The sequence below is a fragment of the Dendrobates tinctorius genome, unplaced genomic scaffold (genome assembly GCF_039654945.1).
Source record: "Dendrobates tinctorius isolate UK_male_01 unplaced genomic scaffold, ASM3965494v1 ptg000201l, whole genome shotgun sequence".
Classification (NCBI taxonomy): domain Eukaryota; kingdom Metazoa; phylum Chordata; class Amphibia; order Anura; family Dendrobatidae; genus Dendrobates; species Dendrobates tinctorius.
In genome coordinates this window covers 17,515,634-17,535,091 of record NW_027361868.1, presented here as the reverse complement: position 1 = coordinate 17,535,091, position 19,458 = coordinate 17,515,634, and the positions used below count along the sequence as shown (strand labels likewise).

Sequence of the window (19,458 nt, the reverse complement as noted above, 5' to 3'; positions counted from 1 at the left end):
TTGACCGTGAGTTTGATTAATCGTTGTCGGGAACATCTGGAGGATCTCAGGCTGATTTTCTGTGTTTTTTTTTTTTTTAGGCCATTGAGTCAGAGTTGAAGGACTGGGTTGCACTTGTGGTTCGCTGCTGTGGAGATGAACTCCAGACTGAAGTGAAGTTGGCAGCTGCTCAGATCCTTACTGATATTGCTCCCTATTTCCTGACCCGTCCACAGCTGGTGCTCGGTAAGACTCCAGTGCAGTTCTTTGCCAAACCCTACTACCCGTCCAGGAAAGGAATGTACAGATCGATCCATCGTTATCTACAGCTTGCCAAAAAAGGAAGGCTGTCAGCTGTTCCCTTTATATTGAACACAAGGCTTTACGAAAGGGTTTATCCGCTCTCGCCAATCTTTTACACACAGGCTCAGATAGGTATAAAAAAAAAATTTGAGATTTACTTACCCTCCATGGGACCAGCGTGGCGTCTCTGCTGCAGCTTTGGTCAATCGGTGATTTCAGCAGCCAGTGTAGTCTACATACGCAGAGCTGCTGAGCTTAGTGATGATTGCAGCACTGTCAATGTGATGTCACCACTGCAGCCAAACAACATGGACCAGAGCAGCGTCAGAGGCTCGGTGCGGGACCTGTGGAGGGTTAGTAGCGCTCAAAGTTTGGGTTTTTTTTAGTGCTCCAGAAGACTGGTCAAAAAGTGGCAAACCACTTTAGACGTTAAGTATATTGTTTAATTCACGCGTTCAACTACTTCAACTAGAGAGCATGTTTTGGGTCAAGTATTTGATTTGACACATATTACGTTCTTGACCACCATTGCCAAAAATGAGGGTTTATGTTATATTCCCAGCAAGAGTTGCCTTTGTTTCCTACTGCTCGTTGTTTCAAGAGAAGAAATTTTGGCTTCAGGAGTTTGGACCCCAACCCTAACCTATCTTACTTTTTTGATTGTCTATATCCCCATTAGAGAACTGCTCTTTGGTCCATGATGATGTAGCCCAGCGGTCACGCATAGAGATTATGAAACCTGTAAGAAAAGTGCAGTGATGTTTCTAGCAGCTTTTCTTCTGTTTGCTTTGTTAAGCTCTGTTGCACATTCATTCAGGTTTCATGAGTTATGGTTACTGCACGCAGTGCTGTTATTCCTGCCGGGTGGTGGTGGCATCCACCGAACATTGGATCTAATGTCTATTATAAAGAGAAGCCCCCTCTCAGAATCCAGCCCCCGAGGTAATCAAGTGAATCTCCCAGGTCCCACTGCTTCAAACAACTGTTTTTTTCAGGTAAAGCCACTGCCCAGCCTGTATTACATTGTGGCCAGTTCGGTTCAGTGGCCTTCTTCATTAAATACTAGCTGAAGAGCCCGGCGCTGCCCGGGCATAGTAACTAACTGTGATTAGTTATAGCAAATTATAATTATCCTCCATCCCATAGTCCCGTGCCCATATACCCATCATACATATCCACGATCCCATAGGCTCGTGCCCATATACCCATCATACATATCCTGCATCCCATAGTCGAGTGCCCATATACCCATCACACATCCTCCATCCCATAGTCCCATGCCCATATACCCATCACGCATCCTCCATCCCATAGTCCCATGCCCATATACCCATCATACATATTCGCCATCCCATAGTCGAGTGCCCATATACCAATCATACATATCCACCATCCCATAGTCCCGTGCCCATATACCCATCATACATATCCGCCATCCCATAGTCCCGTGCCCATATACCCGTCATACATATCCTCCATCCCATTGTCCAATGCCCATATACTCATCACACATCCTCCATCCCATAGTCCCGTGCCCATATACCCATTATGACATCATCATCACCATGGCAACCGTTATGACATAAACGTCCCCATTGCAACCTATGATGAATCAGCGTCGCCATGGCAACGATTGTGACATCATAATGAAGGGCGGGGCTTGATGCGCACACACTTTTTCCCCAGTATGTAGATCGGGGCAAAATTGTTTGGTGAATTGGAATGCGCAGGGTTAAAATTTCGCCTCACAACATAGCTTAGGACACTCTCTGGGTCCAGACGTGTGACTGTGCCAAAATTTGTGGCTGTAGCTGTGACGGTGCGGATGCCTATCCTGGACATACATACATACACACACACATACACACATTGAGCTTTATATATTAGATACTAGCTGAAGAGCCCAGCGCTGCCCGGACATAGTAACTAACTGTGATTAGTTATAGCAAATTATAATTATCCTCCATCCCATAGTCCCGTGCCCATATACCCATCATACATATCCTCCATCCCATAGTCCCGTGCCCATGTACCCATCATACATATCCTCCATCCCATAGTCCAGTGCCCATATACCCATCACACATCCTCCATCCCATAGTCAACCATTATGACATCATAATGAGCGGCGGGGCTTGCAACCTATGATGATATCAGTGTCGGCATGGCAACCATTATGACATCATAATGAGGGGCGGGGCTTGATACACACACCTTTTCCCCATTATGTAGATAGGGGCAAAATTGTTTGGTGAATTGGAATGCGCGGGGTTAAAATTTCGCCTCACAACATAGCCTAGGACACTCTTGGGGTCCAGACGTGTGACTGTGCCAAATTTTGTGGCTGTAGCTGCGACGGTGCGGATGCCAATCCCGGACATACACACATACATACACACACTTGAGCTTTATATATTAGATATCTAATAAGATAAGATGTCTAGAGTCCTACAGCTAATGCTACGCATGTCATTCTCCGCAAGGAGAAATGATACTTCTTGGATATCGGTCAGACGCCTCTCTCACAGCCAAACCAGATCTCACACTTTGTACTGACGAGGGGCAGTACCCCGAAACACAGTGTCTGCAAATTGAGATTCTGGCTTGGCTTTTATCCTGTCATGTAACAAGTCTCGTTAAAGGGTCGACATTGACTTTTAGGATTGCTCCTTCCAATAGGTGGCACTAGAGTTCTAGTCCTCTTCTTCTCTGAAGAGACAATTTGGATAATTTGCATATTTCCCAGAGGAGCATTGCGGCTTTAAGTCTCCTCATCTCGACATGCTTAGCATGTCATTCTCCGCAAGGAGAAATCTTATTTTGTCCCAAGTCTTGGATTATACCATATTTGTGAATAGAATGCCTAGACAAGAATGCATGAGAACGGGGGGCGAGGAATGACCAGTAATGAGTCCTGGTGGTTCTGGTATTTGATTAAGTCACAACGAGGTAAGTAGCGAACAGCAAATGACGTTCTGACCTGTAATTGCTGCAGCCACTGGGTAGCTGCCAACGCTTCCTTCTCCAAAGTTATTAGTTTTAATTGATCCTGCCTGATTAGAGAATGTCAAACATGAGATTCCTAGAAATGACGGTAAGCCCTCACTGAGCGAAGCATAACACGGACCCCATAGTCTTGGCATTATGTGCCGATGTCTCGCTCTCAGGCGGGAGGTTTGTCTGTCTGGAAAACTTACATTGCTTTTCATCCTCATTTTAGTCATCACTGTGGTTATCACGTCCTATAATACAGGTGACAATCACTTGTGACATCCCCTCTTATACCTGCCCATTAAATGTATGCCGCAATTTCCAGTCTCCAAACTATAACTCTGTCAGAGCATGCTGGAAGTTGTAGGGTTTTGGGTTGGACACTTATGGACAGAGCTCGGTTTCCTAAATTATCTCACTTACAATTTTGTATTTTTATGTTTGATTATAGGAATGACGGAATAGTAATGGCAATAATTGTCCACAGTGCCCATATGGGTTTTCACAAGGTCAAAGGGGCTCAAAGGAGACCCGTCACTAGGCCTAAGGTGGCAAATTTTTTTGCTCTTGTTTTATTTCCGCTGCTTACATGAATAGACAGAATTCAGAAATAGAAACCAATGGGGATCTGGTGAACATCAGGATAGGAGCTGTAATGGATTGATGAGGTGAATATGGCTTCTTAGAGCAAAGTTATTTTATTCTGCCGTGTGATAATCCAGTATCTAGCATAGAACTTGTGGTGGGTCTTTCAATGGACCAAAAGGAGAAGACTGTATAGAGTCAGTGCACAAACCAAATTTTCCAGAACACATAAAGAATTTTATCCAGTCGTCCAACTATGTTATGTTTATGGGGTGGTGGCAATGGCAAATCCAGTCATGTTGCATCTCAAGGTGTCCGATCCTTTCTGTTGGATCTCAAGGTGTCCGATCCATTGTGTTGGATCCAAGTTGTCCGATCCTTTGTGTTGGATCTCAATGTGTCCGATCCTTTGCGTTGGATCTCAATGTGTCCGATCCTTTGCGTTGGATCGCAAGTTGTCCGATCCTTTGCGTTGGATCGCAAGTTGTCCGATCCTTTGCGTTGGATCGCAAGTTGTCCGATCCTTTGCGTTGGATCGCAAGTTGTCCGATCCTTTGCGTTGGATCGCAAGTTGTCCGATCCTTTGCGTTGGATCGCAAGTTGTCCGATCCTTTGCGTTGGATCGCAAGTTGTCCGATCCTTTGCGTTGGATCGCAAGTTGTCCGATCCTTTGCGTTGGATCGCAAGTTGTCCGATCCTTTGCGTTGGATCGCAAGTTGTCCGATCCTTTGCGTTGGATCGCAAGTTGTCCGATCCTTTGTGTTGGATCGCAAGGTGTCCGATCCTTTGACATAATCCTCTCACACAGGTGTCTTGCGGCTTATTCTCCTGTCCCCATTGTCAGTACATATATGTTCGGTCAAGCTAACCGCTCGTATCCACGGACATAAAGTTGTTTTATATTTGCATGTGTGGATATAGCTATATGTTTGTCTATGTACATGTACAGACACAAACACATAGTAGACATAGTAAAAGTTGTTTTTCTCAGTAGACAAAACCATTGCATTGATCTAACCAGAAGATTGGCTTATCTAAATGGCGCCAGGCAATATACACACTTGACCAAATGTACAAAGAAAAGTAAAGAAATGTTCTGACACCTGTGTACAGTTCATGGAGTATGGTCTAGCACGATGTATCCAAATAGTCACCAGAGCTCACCATAGACTTTCCAATATATACATATTTTGCCTACATTAATAGTACATGTGAGTATAGGACACTATGTAATAAATCCTATTAAGGGGAAATAGATTCTTCCTCACCTTGCAGCAGATTGTAGTCAAACCCTTCTTTAACGTTGAGAAGCCTCCCCAGTCACCATAAAATCCATTTGGTGGAAAATAGTAAATATAAGGCGGGGAGGAGCGGGCTGAAACGGCAGTACCTGTCGTTTCAGTTATAGAATTGAATAAAGATAAGCTGACGTGTGTACATGAGGGATTACACTTTTTCTAGCCATTATATGACTTGTATCAGCATTTTCCACCAGTTTTCCCTTCTGCTCACTGTTTAATTTTTTTTTCTCTGAGCCTAGTGGAAGGAGACTAGCTGCTATGATGTCTCATATACAGACCGTACAGAAATGTGAGAAATTCTTGCATGTCTTTCTTTGTAGCACACTGACAGAAGGAGCAGCAGCATGGAAGGCATTATACAGCAGTACTGAACTATGTGGCTGTGAATCCAACACTGGATTGAAGTAAAACAGTTTTTTGACGCTGCAGCTCAATCTTCCTAATGTCTTGCATTGCTGAGTGTTCTTTACTTCTCTTTCCATGGGGAATAATGGGAAGTATAACCTGACACCTCACAGTGCTGGCAGTCGCTCTTGCTTTGACCAAGAAGGACTTTAGCTTTGGGGCTGGAGAGAAAATATGCAGAAAAAAAATTGAGGAAAGGAATAAGACCTAAATATGCAGGATACTTTAGTGGTTGCTCTACATACAGTATAGCACATCTACAGCCATCTATGAAGGGATTGCTACCTAAAGATCATACTGTTTCAGCATAATATTGACTTAAGTGCTTTGTACTTTTTTGTTTCTGAGTGACAACATGTATTATTGTACTCAAGAGCTGCATTCACGTTTCTTCAAGCTCTAGAGCAAAAGTGGTTCTCTAGTCGTTGCTGGTGCAGTGCCTTAACATGGCTTGCTCTCCCGATTTGCAATCTAAGTATGTTACCAATCTGAAGTAGGAAAATTGTCATGGGATGCGTCTGTCTGCAACGTTTTAGCCTTTTTTTTATGCAGAATTGTGCATGCAGCTCTAGAGTATAATATAGGCTATAACTTGGGTCAGTAAAAAAAATCAGAAAATCACTGTATATACAATTTTACTGAACCTTAAAGATTATATCTATATGCAGACCATATAATATATAAGGTCAGACTTTCGTTAAGTTACAATTGCCCACATTTCTACCACTGATATCTTAAGTCCCCAGGAAGAGGTGTTGAACCTTTCCTACGAGACCTCCCATGGGCTTGATTTTTGAATCTATTAAAGATATGCTAATGTAGCCCTGTGGGCTTCTTGATCATTGCGGTATCTTCCACCAGATCGGTGTGGTGTTAGTGGTGTCACAATATGTTCTTGAATTGTATAGGATAGATTAGTTTGGGGTTATGTAACATGACTCGGGGAGGTAGCCGTAGACGAGGTATCCATCTCTTATGCCATGACACGTTACATGAAGGTGGGCCTCCTGGCTGGGTGGACTTGTGCTGTGAGGGAGATACACTCTTTCCGGCCATGTTAAGGTACTGTCACACTTAGCGATGCACCAGCGATCCCGACCAGCGATATGACGCGTTCAGGATCGCGCTAAGTGGTCGCTAGTGAGCTGCCACACAGGAAGATCTCACCAGCGACATAGCAGGGGTCGGGGGTCGCTCCTTACCTGTCAGACGAGGAGATCCTGACGTCCTCCCGCCCGCGTCCACGCGTCGCTCGTCGGCGCCACAGGAAGCCCAGCAGGAAGCTGACGACGAGAAATGGTCCAGGACGTTCTCGCCCGATCAGCGATAATCAGCAGGGGAGCCGGTCGGAGGTAAGTATCAGACATAGCGATATCGCTAGCAATATCGCTGCTGTGTCACAAAACCAGTGACTTTATAGCGATATTGCTAGTAATATCGCTTAGTGTGACAGGCCCTTTACCGATGACTTGGTTGGTCAGGATGTTGAACAGTTCAATGAGAGAGGCCACCGGTCAAAAATAAACCTTTTAATAAACTATAACTTGTTGGGGATTATATACAGTAGGTAGCGAGTACACAACTTTATGAACGTTTCCTTTACAATACGGAGCATTTTTCACACACAGTTCCAAATCCTTTCCCGTTACTCGTTTGTTTTCTATTTTCACTGTTTCGCCTTCCTTCACCGCTTCCCAGCTCAGTACAGTCCAGTTAGCAAGAGTCCTATTCTCAACCCGCGGTTCCGAATCTTCTTTCCCCTTAAGGGAGCTATGTTGCCAGTATGGCCGGTACTTAACTTCTCTGTCATTGAGGCTTTGGAACTCCCGCCTGGCGCGCTCCCTTCATCTCTCGTACTTTGTCCTGTTTGGCACGTTACATCTCTGAGGTTTAAACCATGGGACGTAGTGCTAGGCATCCTCTCCCATCTCTGTCTGAGCACTCTGTCCTCCTGTCGGTTTTCCTTTTCTTTTTGCTCCAGTTCATGCTAACCACCTCGGTCAAACCTCACTTCAGGGCACCCACTCCACACGGCTCTTCTTATTGTCTAGACCTTAGGCCTACGTCAGATGCACACTGGGCCCCATCTGACGTCCTGACAGGAAGCTGTCTCTGTCACTTCACCTTAGTTCCTCACACTCTGGGCTAGTCCCATTCATTAACTCTAACTTTCCCTACTGTCGGGCAACACGCAATAACAACACTAATAAAACATGTCACAGTTCACATTACACAATACTACAATACACTTATTCTTCAAGGGGGGGACGTGGGCTGTATGTCCATCTCCTTACAGTTCAATAGGCAAAATGTCAAAATACTATACAAAATAACATGCAAAAAAAAAAAAATTGTGAATGCAAATAACATTGCAGAATTACAAGCTTAGGCTTCATTACAAGCAGAATTTTTGTGCCAAATTACAAGCTTAGGCTTCATTTCCATATATATCCGGCCATGCATTATTTTTTTTCCCTCCAACTTAGTAACAAAACAGTGGACGGAAACTGAAGTCAGAACTTTCTAGAAAGTGGAAGAGAACGTCATAATTTACACCAATAAACAAAATGCCAGTCTTTGTAATGACCAGCAAACGTCTAAACCTAAATGTGGACTATAATACGGGTATTTTGCACACCTGTCCTGGGTATCTCAGTCTCTGCTTCCTTCCCTTGGGTACGCTGCCCGCTGTTGTACTCCGCGCATCAGGTTTTGCAGGTTGCTCGACATGGCCCAGTGGTGGCTTCTCCCTAATCTTATTTTGTGCCTACTAAGTCACACACCTAGGTTTTAGGGTTAAGACTCTAGTGTCCAGTGTTTGGTCTGCTCCAACGCTCTGATTCTGCATTCATTCCTACTCTGCTCCACTGCACCTGCACTACTGGTTCGGAGCTTCCTTAATGTGCCAAGTCCTCGCTCCTCTACGTGCCTCCCTGCCTACTTTACCAATGTGTCGACCTGGAACTTAATGGATCCACCTCACAAGGTGATCAAAACATTGGTGAACCTTATATCGACCATATCTCTACATACATTGTATGGTTGTGTTCAGAGAAGACGTATACCACAGTACAATGCACCGGCTCCATCACTTACATCATTCCTACCCTAGGTACCGGCAGCGGTTACATATCCGAAAGTTTTTACTGCTTCTTATCAATATGTAGGGAGGTTGCTTCGGTTTCCAAAGTAATGAGCGGTATTTTTCGGTTCGTTGCAGAAGTTGACTTTATTGACTCAGTTTGCCAGGTGCCCTTTCTGTTTCTATTTGCCGATTCATGAAAAACCCACACTCCAAATGCGGCAGGTAATCTCTTTCAACATCAGCCTTGTGTACCTAAGCAAATTTTCAGCTGCTTTCAACTGGGTGACCCAAGGTAGTGTGCACAGTCCTGGAAAATTCATCACACCATGTTCCAGCTGGTTTGTGCCGCGCTCCTTCATCGCGTACTTGCACGGATCGCAGTGATGCACAAAGCATTAACTCTAACAGCACTTAGCTGTAAAACGGCTGTCAGCATCAGCGGAGATTATATCCCTCATTTCACTAAATGTTCAAGAGAAGCCCCCTCCTGGCTTCATTACTGCTTTAAGAAGGTTTACACAGGTTTCCATCAATTCTACTCTGATGTTCGAGAGCCTTGATATGGAAAATTCTGCAACAGGGTTCCCGATCAGATATAGTGTACAGTTGTGTTCCCACCCATGTCACAGAGGGTCAATTGAGCACCCGCAGGTCCTGGACAGTTTGCAAATTCCACAATTGCAGATTTCAAGCCCATTTTTTTTTTTTTTTTTTTTGTCAAAATTCATAGGGAATTTCGCACCAAAATCTACCAAGATCTGGTGCAAATTTGCTGCAATTTTTTTTTCTCGGCAAATTGGCTGTGTATGAAGTTTCTTAAAGTCTTTCAGATATACTTGGGATCGATTCATTACAACTAGTCTTTCATACACCAGTCTTAAGGTGCGTGAAGGAATAAGATGAGCCGGATTCATTAGGAGGCGCACGCCACTTAATGAATATGGTGCAGCATATTAGTGGAGTGCGCCTCACCAGAAATCAATTGGACCAGGTGGGTGTAGCCACGACTTGTTCCAGGTACGCACATTTTGGGATGTTCTGCCAGAAACTGGCATCTAAAGTCGCAAAATTCTTGCATAAACACGTTGATGAATTGTGGTCTTATTCTCCAGAAAGATCATTAGTGATGTCGGTTTTCTCCCTTTTTGGGTAACCTAGATCTTTTTTTTTTGGCCCCAAAACTATATTTTTCTTTAGAGGCAATAAAATAATGTATCCTGGGTACATGACTTGCCACAATACACAATCATTTATTTTTCATGATCTTAAAACTATTTTCAAAGTTTAGAACTTGCATGTTACTGCTACATAGAGCATCTCTCGCTCTGGAGGACCCGGCACCATCATGCGTTACATGGACAGCTTATTGATTACAGTGGACACTGTGTAATGCTTCATTTCTCCTGCGGTGGCGCTGTATTGGAATAAAACACTTGCTTCCAGGTTCTTCCACAGTTAATACTGGTCTGTCAGCAACAATATCACTCTGTGCAAGAACCAAACTATGGATATCATGTCAGAATTCCGATGAGACCCCATTATAACTCGGGGAACAGAAACTATGACGAAGATGTGAACCAAATGTAGTTGCTCGCCCTTCAATGTAAAATAAAGAATTGACAGGCAAGGGGGATGACCACATATCCTGACCTGGCCAAGTTGATACCGTTTTATTTTTTTGGAATGGTGCATACACCTTCTATGATCTCATACCCTTTCTACAGGCGATATACTATTGTCCCTCCTGCAAAAGTTGTCTTTAAAATTTTACTTTTTATAGCTAAAAATCTATATAAAATGGAAAAAAAGAAACTCGAGACATATCCACATAAAACATCCTGGGTTTTTTTTTCACTGGGCTTTAATGTGGAAAGATTTCTCAGAGATACAAATAGCCATACGCTTGGCTTCCTGCAGCCGCCACCCCGTATTTATATGGCTTAGTACCGATTGCTTGAGTTTTGGGATCTTTGTATTTGTACACATTTACATTTTTTTTTTGGAACGATTCTTTTCTTTTCTTGACATGCCCGTGCCGCATCAGTGGAGGAGGGAAGGGAGAACATTACACTTCAGGCAGGAAAGATGAAGGAGCTCAGAAAACACAAACAAAGTTTATTTTAAAATTGATTTTTTTTTTTTCTCCAGAAGGAGCGACATTGCTCCACTGCGAGCTCCGAGTCCCCTGGGCAACACCGACATCAAAGCATTCTCCTCCATGCTTATTCCCAGGGCTAGCATCTCTGAGCAACACTGTAAACCGCCTGCCAACTACAAGGGTTGAGGTCCTCCGTAAATACTCCAAAGCCTCTCTGCTCAGAAAGAACTCTACTGCCCAAGACACTTGGCTGAGATAGAAACTACACAGTAATAACGCAGACTTCTGCTTAGAGCAGAGATGTCAAATACACGGAGGGCCAAAATTAAAAAGCTTGGACAAAGTCGCAGGCCAACACTGAAATTTGTTTAAAAAATGTCTACAGTTGAGGACTTTTTTCCTTATCAAATGTAACTATAAACTTTTTCATGTGGAAACAAATTTAAGTGGGTTATCCCATGTACATAGTACATTTTAATGAATAGATTTTTTAATAAAATATTGGAATAGTATGCTATGTAAGAACAGTAAAAAGCATATGGCCCAATGGCCATACAGTATAATGGCCCCACATAGTGTTCCATACCGTGTAATGGTGACAAAAAGTGCTCTATACAGTAGGATGGCCTCACATAGTGCTCCATGCAATATAATGGTGACAAAAAGTGCTCCATACAATAAAATAACCTCACAAAGTACTACTCCATACAGTATAAATGCCCCACATAGCGCTCCATACAGTATAATGGCTCAGTATAGTGCTCCATACAGTATAATGGCCACAAAAAGTGCTCCACTCAGTAGAATGACCTCACATATTGACTATACAGAACAATGGCCACTTACTGGGTTCTGTACAGTACAATGGCCACACATAGTGCTCCATACAGTATAATGGCCCTACATAGTGCTCCTTACAATATGATGGCCCCATATAGTGCTCTATACATTTTAATGGCCACACAAAGTGCTCCATACAGTATAATGGCCACACATAGTGCTCCATACAATATGATGGCCCCATATAGTGCTCTATACAGTTTAATGGTCCCACTATGTGCTAACAAAGGAAAAAAAAACCTTGAATAATACAGATAATAAAGTATGATGCAAGCAAAAGTGCCCCCAAACACAGTATGATACCCCCACAGTGAATCTCTCCACAGTACCCTCCATGCCCACGGTATGATGACCCTCAAGCCCTACACAGCCATCTATACAGTATAATGGCCATCACAAAAAGTGCTTCGTAAAGTATAATGGCACCACCTAGTGCTCTATAGAGTAGAGTGGCCTCACATAGTATTCCATACAGTATAATAGCCCCACATATGGCTCCATACAATATAACGGTCTCACATAGTGCTACATACAGTCTAATGGCCTCATAATGCTTCATAAAGTATAATGGCCTCACATAGTGCTCCATACCATATAATGGGCCCCTCATAGTGCTCTATACAGTATAATGGCCCTGCATAATGCTCCATACAGTATAATGGCTCCATATAGTGCTCCTTACAGTATAATGGCCCCATATAGTGCTCCATACAGTATAATGGCCACAAAAAAGAAAAAATAATGCAGATCATAAAGAATGATACAAGCAAAAGTAACCCCACAGTATGATACACCCATAGTGAAGTCCTCCACAGTACCCTCCACGGGCACAGTATGATGACCGTACTGTACTTCTATCCCTATATGAAAATATTCATTTCTCTTAAGTAGCGGCACACGTGACAGTCAGCAGCAGCAGGAAGCCGGTGGCTGACACTGCGCGCTACTGAAGAACAATGAATACTCACTGCTCTCTATGCACACAGCCCCGGCGACGTTCCTGCCATATGCTGCTTACAAGCATAAAGCAGTTTCTGGCACCTGAGCAGGACACTGCGAGGGAGTGCAGGAAGGGTTTGTTTTTTTAATGTTTTCTAATGGGGCCATGCATACCAGGGTGGGGGTAATTATAAGGATGGGGCATGCATACCAGGACGGGGTTGGGGGCCAGTCATACCAAGATACTATTATTAAAGAGAAATTAATATTCATTGTCCTCCACGTCTGTGGGCAAGGAATGCAGTGAATATTCATTTCTCTTTAGCAGCGGGAACAGGAATTAGCTGCAGCCACCGACTCCAGCCTCCTGTGATCCGCTGCTCCGCTGATGCCACTCCCCCACCTCCCCATTCACAGCCAGAGCCGGTAAATCCGGACTATAAGATGCACCCTCCATTTTCCTCCACGTTTTTGGAGGAAAAAAGTGCTTCTTATAGTCCGAAAAATACGGTAATCTAGAGATAGAGAATGTTGAACTTGATTGACCTGTCTTTTTTCAACATATATAACTATGTGGCTATTTGTTACCTCCCTTTTATCAAAAAGTTAACAGGAGTTTCCATCACAACTTCCATTGGAGACATCTCTTTGACTTTCCAAGACTTCTGAACTGAAGGTTTGGCCAGTTATGCAGTAATACATCTGCCTCCATGATGCTTCATAGGTAGCCTGATTTCTTGTTAAGGACTCCATGAACGATGAGTTGGTGATGGTCCAACTCCAAGCACCCCTGACAATCAGCTGTTTGGGACAGCATGGTGGCTCCGTGTTTAACACTGTAGTTTTGCAGCCCTGGGCGCAAATCTCACCAAGGACAACATCTGCAAGGAGCTTGTATGTTCTCCCCATGTAATAGTTTGCAGGGCCTGCGGTGGCCAGGATTAAAGCGGGAACAGAGCTGGGACAACACAGCTGTAATGGTCATTCTCGATTACCACTGAAGTTAACAACTGGAGTACGGATGCAATAGAAAGTATAGCCTATACTTTCTGATGAATCCTCTGTACCCCACACTCAGGCAGGAGTTTTGTGCTCTTGATTCCTGAGCTGGGCACTTCTAGAGGGTCTGTTGAACCATCGGTAGGGGTTCTCACCACCGTTCTGAAGGCAATTAAATTAGCTGCTACATATGAGAAAAGCATGCAGAAAGTTTAGTTACGAGCCTGAAGAACAAATTCAGTCTAAAATCCAAATACGTGACATAGACGAACAAGGATAAAAAAAAAAGTATATGTGGACACAAAGGCAGGGATGAACAGACAGGGTTGAAAAAATTGCAGACCGGTGTAGTGCAAAATCTTCATATGGACCCAATGGTTTGGGCATCTGAAAAAGGTGGAATATTACTTGTACTTCCATGTACTTTTATAAGGAGACTATGGTTCCACAATCTCAAAGGATCACGTTCTGTTGAAAATGTCTCCCTGATCCATTGCACTATGGAACCACCAACGCCTAACAGATCCCACTGATTAGGGTCCGCCAGGTTCCACGGCAGTTTCCATCACTCTAATAGCAAACAGGACTGTATGATGGACTATTCTTACCACCCAATCTGCTGCAATCTGTGACGAAGGCTCCAATGTGGGTAGAAACGCCGAATCCTCTGAAAGATTGCTGTTGCTTCGACCATGGTATCATATGTTTGTTCTGAACCATTTTATGTGTGCAGAATCCATTGACTCTAGTAAGAATGTTCCCTTGTATATTTACAGGTCTATTGGATACATTACAGCTATGGATGTGTGTGTTGTGGCTACTTCAGTGTGAAGATCCAGAGGTCAGGGATGTTGCTGCAGATATAATTTGTGTGTATCACACTCAGAAAAATAACTCTTCCGGAACAGGTACAGCCATTATGTGTAAATTATAGTTGAGATGGTTCATTTGTATACTGATGACAGATGGAACATGATACGTTTTTCTTTGTCCAGTTCATAGCTCTGTGGTAGGTTATTTGGGGACGCAAAGTCCTGCGAGGGTGAGATTATCATGGGAGAGTTTCTTCTTATGTGGAACGTCAACTTAATAGCTTCTTGAAGATTGATGAAAATAAATTTAGTTTCTGCTCAATCCTCATTATATCTTATGTCGTGGGGCAGCAACCAGCAAGGCAGAAAAAAGGTACAGAAGAGACACCCATTGGATGCATTTCTCTCAAGTCCAGGAAAGCAGCTGTGACCCTCTTTATAATTTTGTTTTAAATATGTCTGCATTCTATTTTTTAGGAAGAAAAACTACCTTTTGACAATTTAGATGGGGCATCATAAACTTAGTAAAACTTTTTATTTGATGACAATGTGGAGAATTTGAGTTCTCTCCCACTGCCTTGCACTATAATTTTCCTTCTGATACTCTTAAATTTCACCTGTTTTTTATAGTTAATATGGCTGGTCAATAATATTTTTGGGGGATTCTGCCCCCTCTTTTAGGGGGTTCTCCTTCATCGGAAAAAAGGTTGTCTTTGTATCTAAGAAAATCATAGTATTTAGAGTTGGACGAGACCCCAAGGGTCATTGTGTCCAACCCCCTGCTCTATGCAGCGCTGTATTCAGTAAATCATCTCAGACATTTGTCTGTCCAGCCTCTGTTTTAAGACTTCCATTGAAGGAGAACTCACCAACTCTTGTGGCAGCCTTTTCCACTCATTGATCACCCTTACTGTTAAAAAGTTTTTTCTAATCTGTATCTTCTCCCTTTCAATGTGAATCCATTGCTTCTCATGTTTGCATGTGCAAATGAGAATAATGATGATCCCTCTACAATGTGACATATCTTCAAATATTTATAGACAGCTATTAAGTTTTCTCATAGCCATCTTTTTTGCAAGATAAATATGCCCAGATCCTTTAACCGTTCCTCGTAGGACATAGTTTGCAGTCCACTCACCATTCTGGTAGCTCTTCTCTGGACTTGCTCCACTTTTTCAATGTCTTTTTTAAAATGTGGTGCCCAGAACTGGACACAGCATTCCTGATGAGGCCTTACCAATGAGGAGTAGAGGGGAAGAATTACTTCATGTGATCTAGACACTATGCTTTTCTTAATACATCCTGAACTGTGTTTGCCTTTTTTGCTGCTGTATCACACTGTTGAATCTTGTGCAGTCTGTGATCTATTAGTATACCCAAGTCTTTTTCACACATGCTGTTGCTTAATTCTATTCCTCCCATTCTGTAGATGTAATTTTCATTTTTTCTTGCTCAGATGTAGAGTCTTGCATTTCTCCCTGTTAAATACTATTCTATTAGTCGCTGCCCATTGTTCAAGTTTATCTTGATCCTTATGAATCATTTCTCTGTCTTTAGTGTTAGCTTTCCCTCCTAGATACATTGTCAGAAAATTTGATTAATTTACCTTCAGTTTTCGTATCTAAATCATTTATAAAAGTGTTGAACAACACTGGGGCCAGGACAGAGCCTTGTAGTACCTCCTTGAAATACACTTAAGCCCCCGTTACACATAGCGATCTCGCTAGCAATATCGCTGTAACGTCACCGATTTTGTGACGTAGCAGCGATATTGCTAGCGATATCGCTATGTCTGATACTTGCCTCTGACCGGCTCCCCCGCTGCTCATCGCTGGTCGCGCGAGAACGTCCTGGATCATTTCTCGTCAGGCGCTTCCTGCTGGGCTTCCTGTGGCGACGATGAGCGACGCGAGGACGTCAGGATCGCCTCGTCTGACAGGTAAGTAACGACCCCCGACCCCTGCTATGTCGCTGGTGAGATCTGCCTGTGTGGCAGCTCACTAGCGACCACTTAGCGATGCACCAGCGATCCATATCATTGTCGGGATCGCTGGTGCATCGCTAAGTGTAACGGTACCCTTACAATGGGATGTGCAACTATATACTACCACTCTTTGAGTACAATCACTGAGCCAGTTATGAATCCACCTAAACCTAGCCTTATCAATCCCATACTTGGTCATTTTTTTCAATAAGGATAGTATGAGATACTGTGTCAAATACTTTGCTGAAGTCGAGATTTACTATATCTACCGCATTTCCCTGATCCACCCAGTCAGTGATTCCATCATAGAGGGAACCATGCAGGCTCTGGTTAATTACTATATTCTTATCAAAGTACTTACATGCTGTTTATTTGTTGAAAGATCTTTTTTGGTATAGAAGTAAGGCTAAATTCTTGGCTCTAACTTCTTTCCTTTTTTGAAGATAGGGACATTTGCCCTTCTTCAATTTTCTAGGACTTCTCCTGTTCTCCAGGATTTTTGAAAGATTCTGGCTGGTGGTTCTGCAATTTCCTCTGCTAACTTTTTCAATACCCTAGGATAAAGTAGAGACCAGGAGCAAAAAAAAGCGCAAATAGGGTCCTATCTGAGAACAACAATTATATCAAATAAAATTATGCTGACCCGATAAGGCTGTGCGACACACAACCACGAACACACTTGAAACAGCCGCCGCAGATCCACGGGTCCTCCACCCAGGAAAGAGGGGAAAAAGGAGCCAAATGTAGATCAGCCTCGTTTCTGGTAGGCAATGAATATCCATATGGAAGTATAATAATAAAGGATTTTTATTCCAGGTTTTATAGTCAAAGCGTTTCAAAGCCATTCCAGACTTCTTCCAGGTATGGTTTGTGTCCTGAAGAAGAAGTCTAGAATGTCTTTGAAATGCATTGATTGAAAAACCTGGAATAAAAATCCTTTATTATTATACTTCTATCTGGATTTTCATTGCCTACCAGGATAAACCAAATTGAGCTGCTTTTAATACCCTAGGATGTAATTCATCTGGACCAGGAGATTTAAATTAGCTGTGTTCCCTCACCATCTCTGTGTTTACAGATATTGTGGATTATTTTATTCTTTCGATGGAGGTCAGTCAATGTTACAATTGCCTTCTTAGAGAACACAGATGCAAAATAGGAATTTAAAACTTTGGCCTTCTCAACATCATTTTTGACTACTTCACGCTTTTCATCCTGTAAAATCCTATAGCATCTTTGATTTTTCTTTTGCTTTTGACATACCCCCAGAATCCTATTTTACTGCTTTTGGTCTCACTTCCCAGCCTCACTTCATTACTGGCTTTAGCTCCTCTAACTCTTGCCCTGCATTCCCTGCCAAAAGCATTATACTCTTATTTAGATATGCCCACTCTTTCCATTTAATATATGTTTCTTTTTTCCTTTTTAACAAGTGTTTAAGTTCTGTGTTCATCCATACTGGTCGCTTTAAATTCTTCCAGGTCTTCCTTCTTTTCGGGATTGTTGCCAATTGTGCAGTGAAAATTTAATTTTCCTATCGTTTTTGGACATTTTTGTCCTTTAGAACATCCAGCCATTGGACCTTTCCTATCCTATTTCTGAGTCCATTAAAATCTGCTTTTCTGAAGTCCAACCTTAAAGTCTGAGTCCTCGCTGGTATTCCTCCTCTTTAAATCCATAATATGAGGATAGCATGATCTCTGCCTCCTAAATTGCCAGACACCCTTATGTCCCCAACCATTTCCTCCCTGTTGGTAAGAATTAGGTCCAAGATTGCAGATCCTCTTATTCTTCTACTGTTTGAAAGATAAAGTTGTCGCAACAGAAAATAAGAATTTTCTGGACGCATTAATTTTGCCTGATAGACGTTACCAACAAATATCTTGATAGTTAAAATCTCCCATGATCACTGTCATACTTTTTTGATTAGAGTCGTCTGCTGTAAAAAAAAGTTTATCTATATCTTCAATCTGTTCAGGTGGCCTATAGCAAACACCTACAATAGTGCCCTTTCTGTTCTTCTTTCCTTGTATGCTTCCCAAAACAGTTTCTGCAGAGCTACCATTCTATGAAGCTTGGATCTCTGTGGAGATATGTTTTCCTAACATACAACACCTCCTCCCTACTTGTTAATCCTGTTTCTAATAAATAAGTTGTAGCCTTCAAGTTGTAGTCACCTAGTTTCAGTGATGCCTACAATGTCATATCTGTCTTCCTGCATTAGCAGCTCCAATTTTCCTTGTTTGTTTCCTATGCTCTGTGCATTTGTATACACACATTTTAGTTTGTTTTCATCAGTTGAATAGAAAGACAGCATTCAATGTTCATAAAGACTGATATTGTGGACACATTGCACTGTATTTGGCAGAATAAGATGATTTCTTACTTCACTCAAGTTTGGATGCTGTCTTTCTATACTACTGATGATTAATTTATCCAAGTAAGCTCCTTGGAGATTGGGATGCTGCATCCATGTGGGTATGATGACCTGGTTCCTGCAAGTTCTTATAGAGTGCTGCAGTTAACGTTCTACATTTTAGTTTGTAGTTTTTGGTTTTTTTTGCTCCTCTGTTTTCATTCAGAATTTGTTGTTTTTGTTCTATTAGCAGGGTTCTCAAAAGAATTACTTGGCTGCGTATTTTTTCTTGGCTGTATATTTCCCATTCCATATTGCTCTAGTTTAAAGCTCTCCTGATGAATGTAGTGAGGCGTCTACCAAATATGTTTTTTTCTGTTTTTGTAAGATGCAACCCACCTCTAGCAAGAAGCCCATCATACAGGTAATTCACTCCATGGTCAAGAAGCCCAAAACGTTACTCACGGCACCATCAACATAGCCAGTTGTTCACCTGTAGAATCCTGTTTAATCTCCTTGGTTCATGTTCATCAACTGGGAGGATGGATGAGAAGATGACATGCGCTCTCAGATCCTTCACTTTCCGGCCTTGGTCTTCAAAGTCTCTGCATATAGTTTCCAGTTCCTTTTTTGCTGTGTCATTTGTTCCTATGTGTATTAGTAGATATTGTAGTGGTCTGTAGCACTGAAGAATCTAGATACCCCATCAGACACATCTGTGATTTGGGCACCTGGAAGACAGCACACTTCTCGTGAGGTAATATCCAGTCGTCTGATAGCT

The 19,458-nt window shown here is 42.6% G+C and overlaps 1 protein-coding gene across 1 annotated transcript in view; it reads left to right on the top strand.

Annotated features, from left to right (window-relative positions):
* The window catches only part of LOC141056974 (tRNA (32-2'-O)-methyltransferase regulator THADA-like), a 541,174-nt gene that overhangs the window by 429,449 nt on the left and 92,267 nt on the right, over nt 1-19,458 (top strand). The window contains exons 14-15 of the mRNA XM_073553454.1: nt 81-225; nt 14,302-14,433. Of these exons, the coding sequence (XP_073409555.1) occupies nt 81-225; nt 14,302-14,433 (277 nt within the window). The remainder of the gene's footprint in view (nt 1-80; nt 226-14,301; nt 14,434-19,458) is intronic.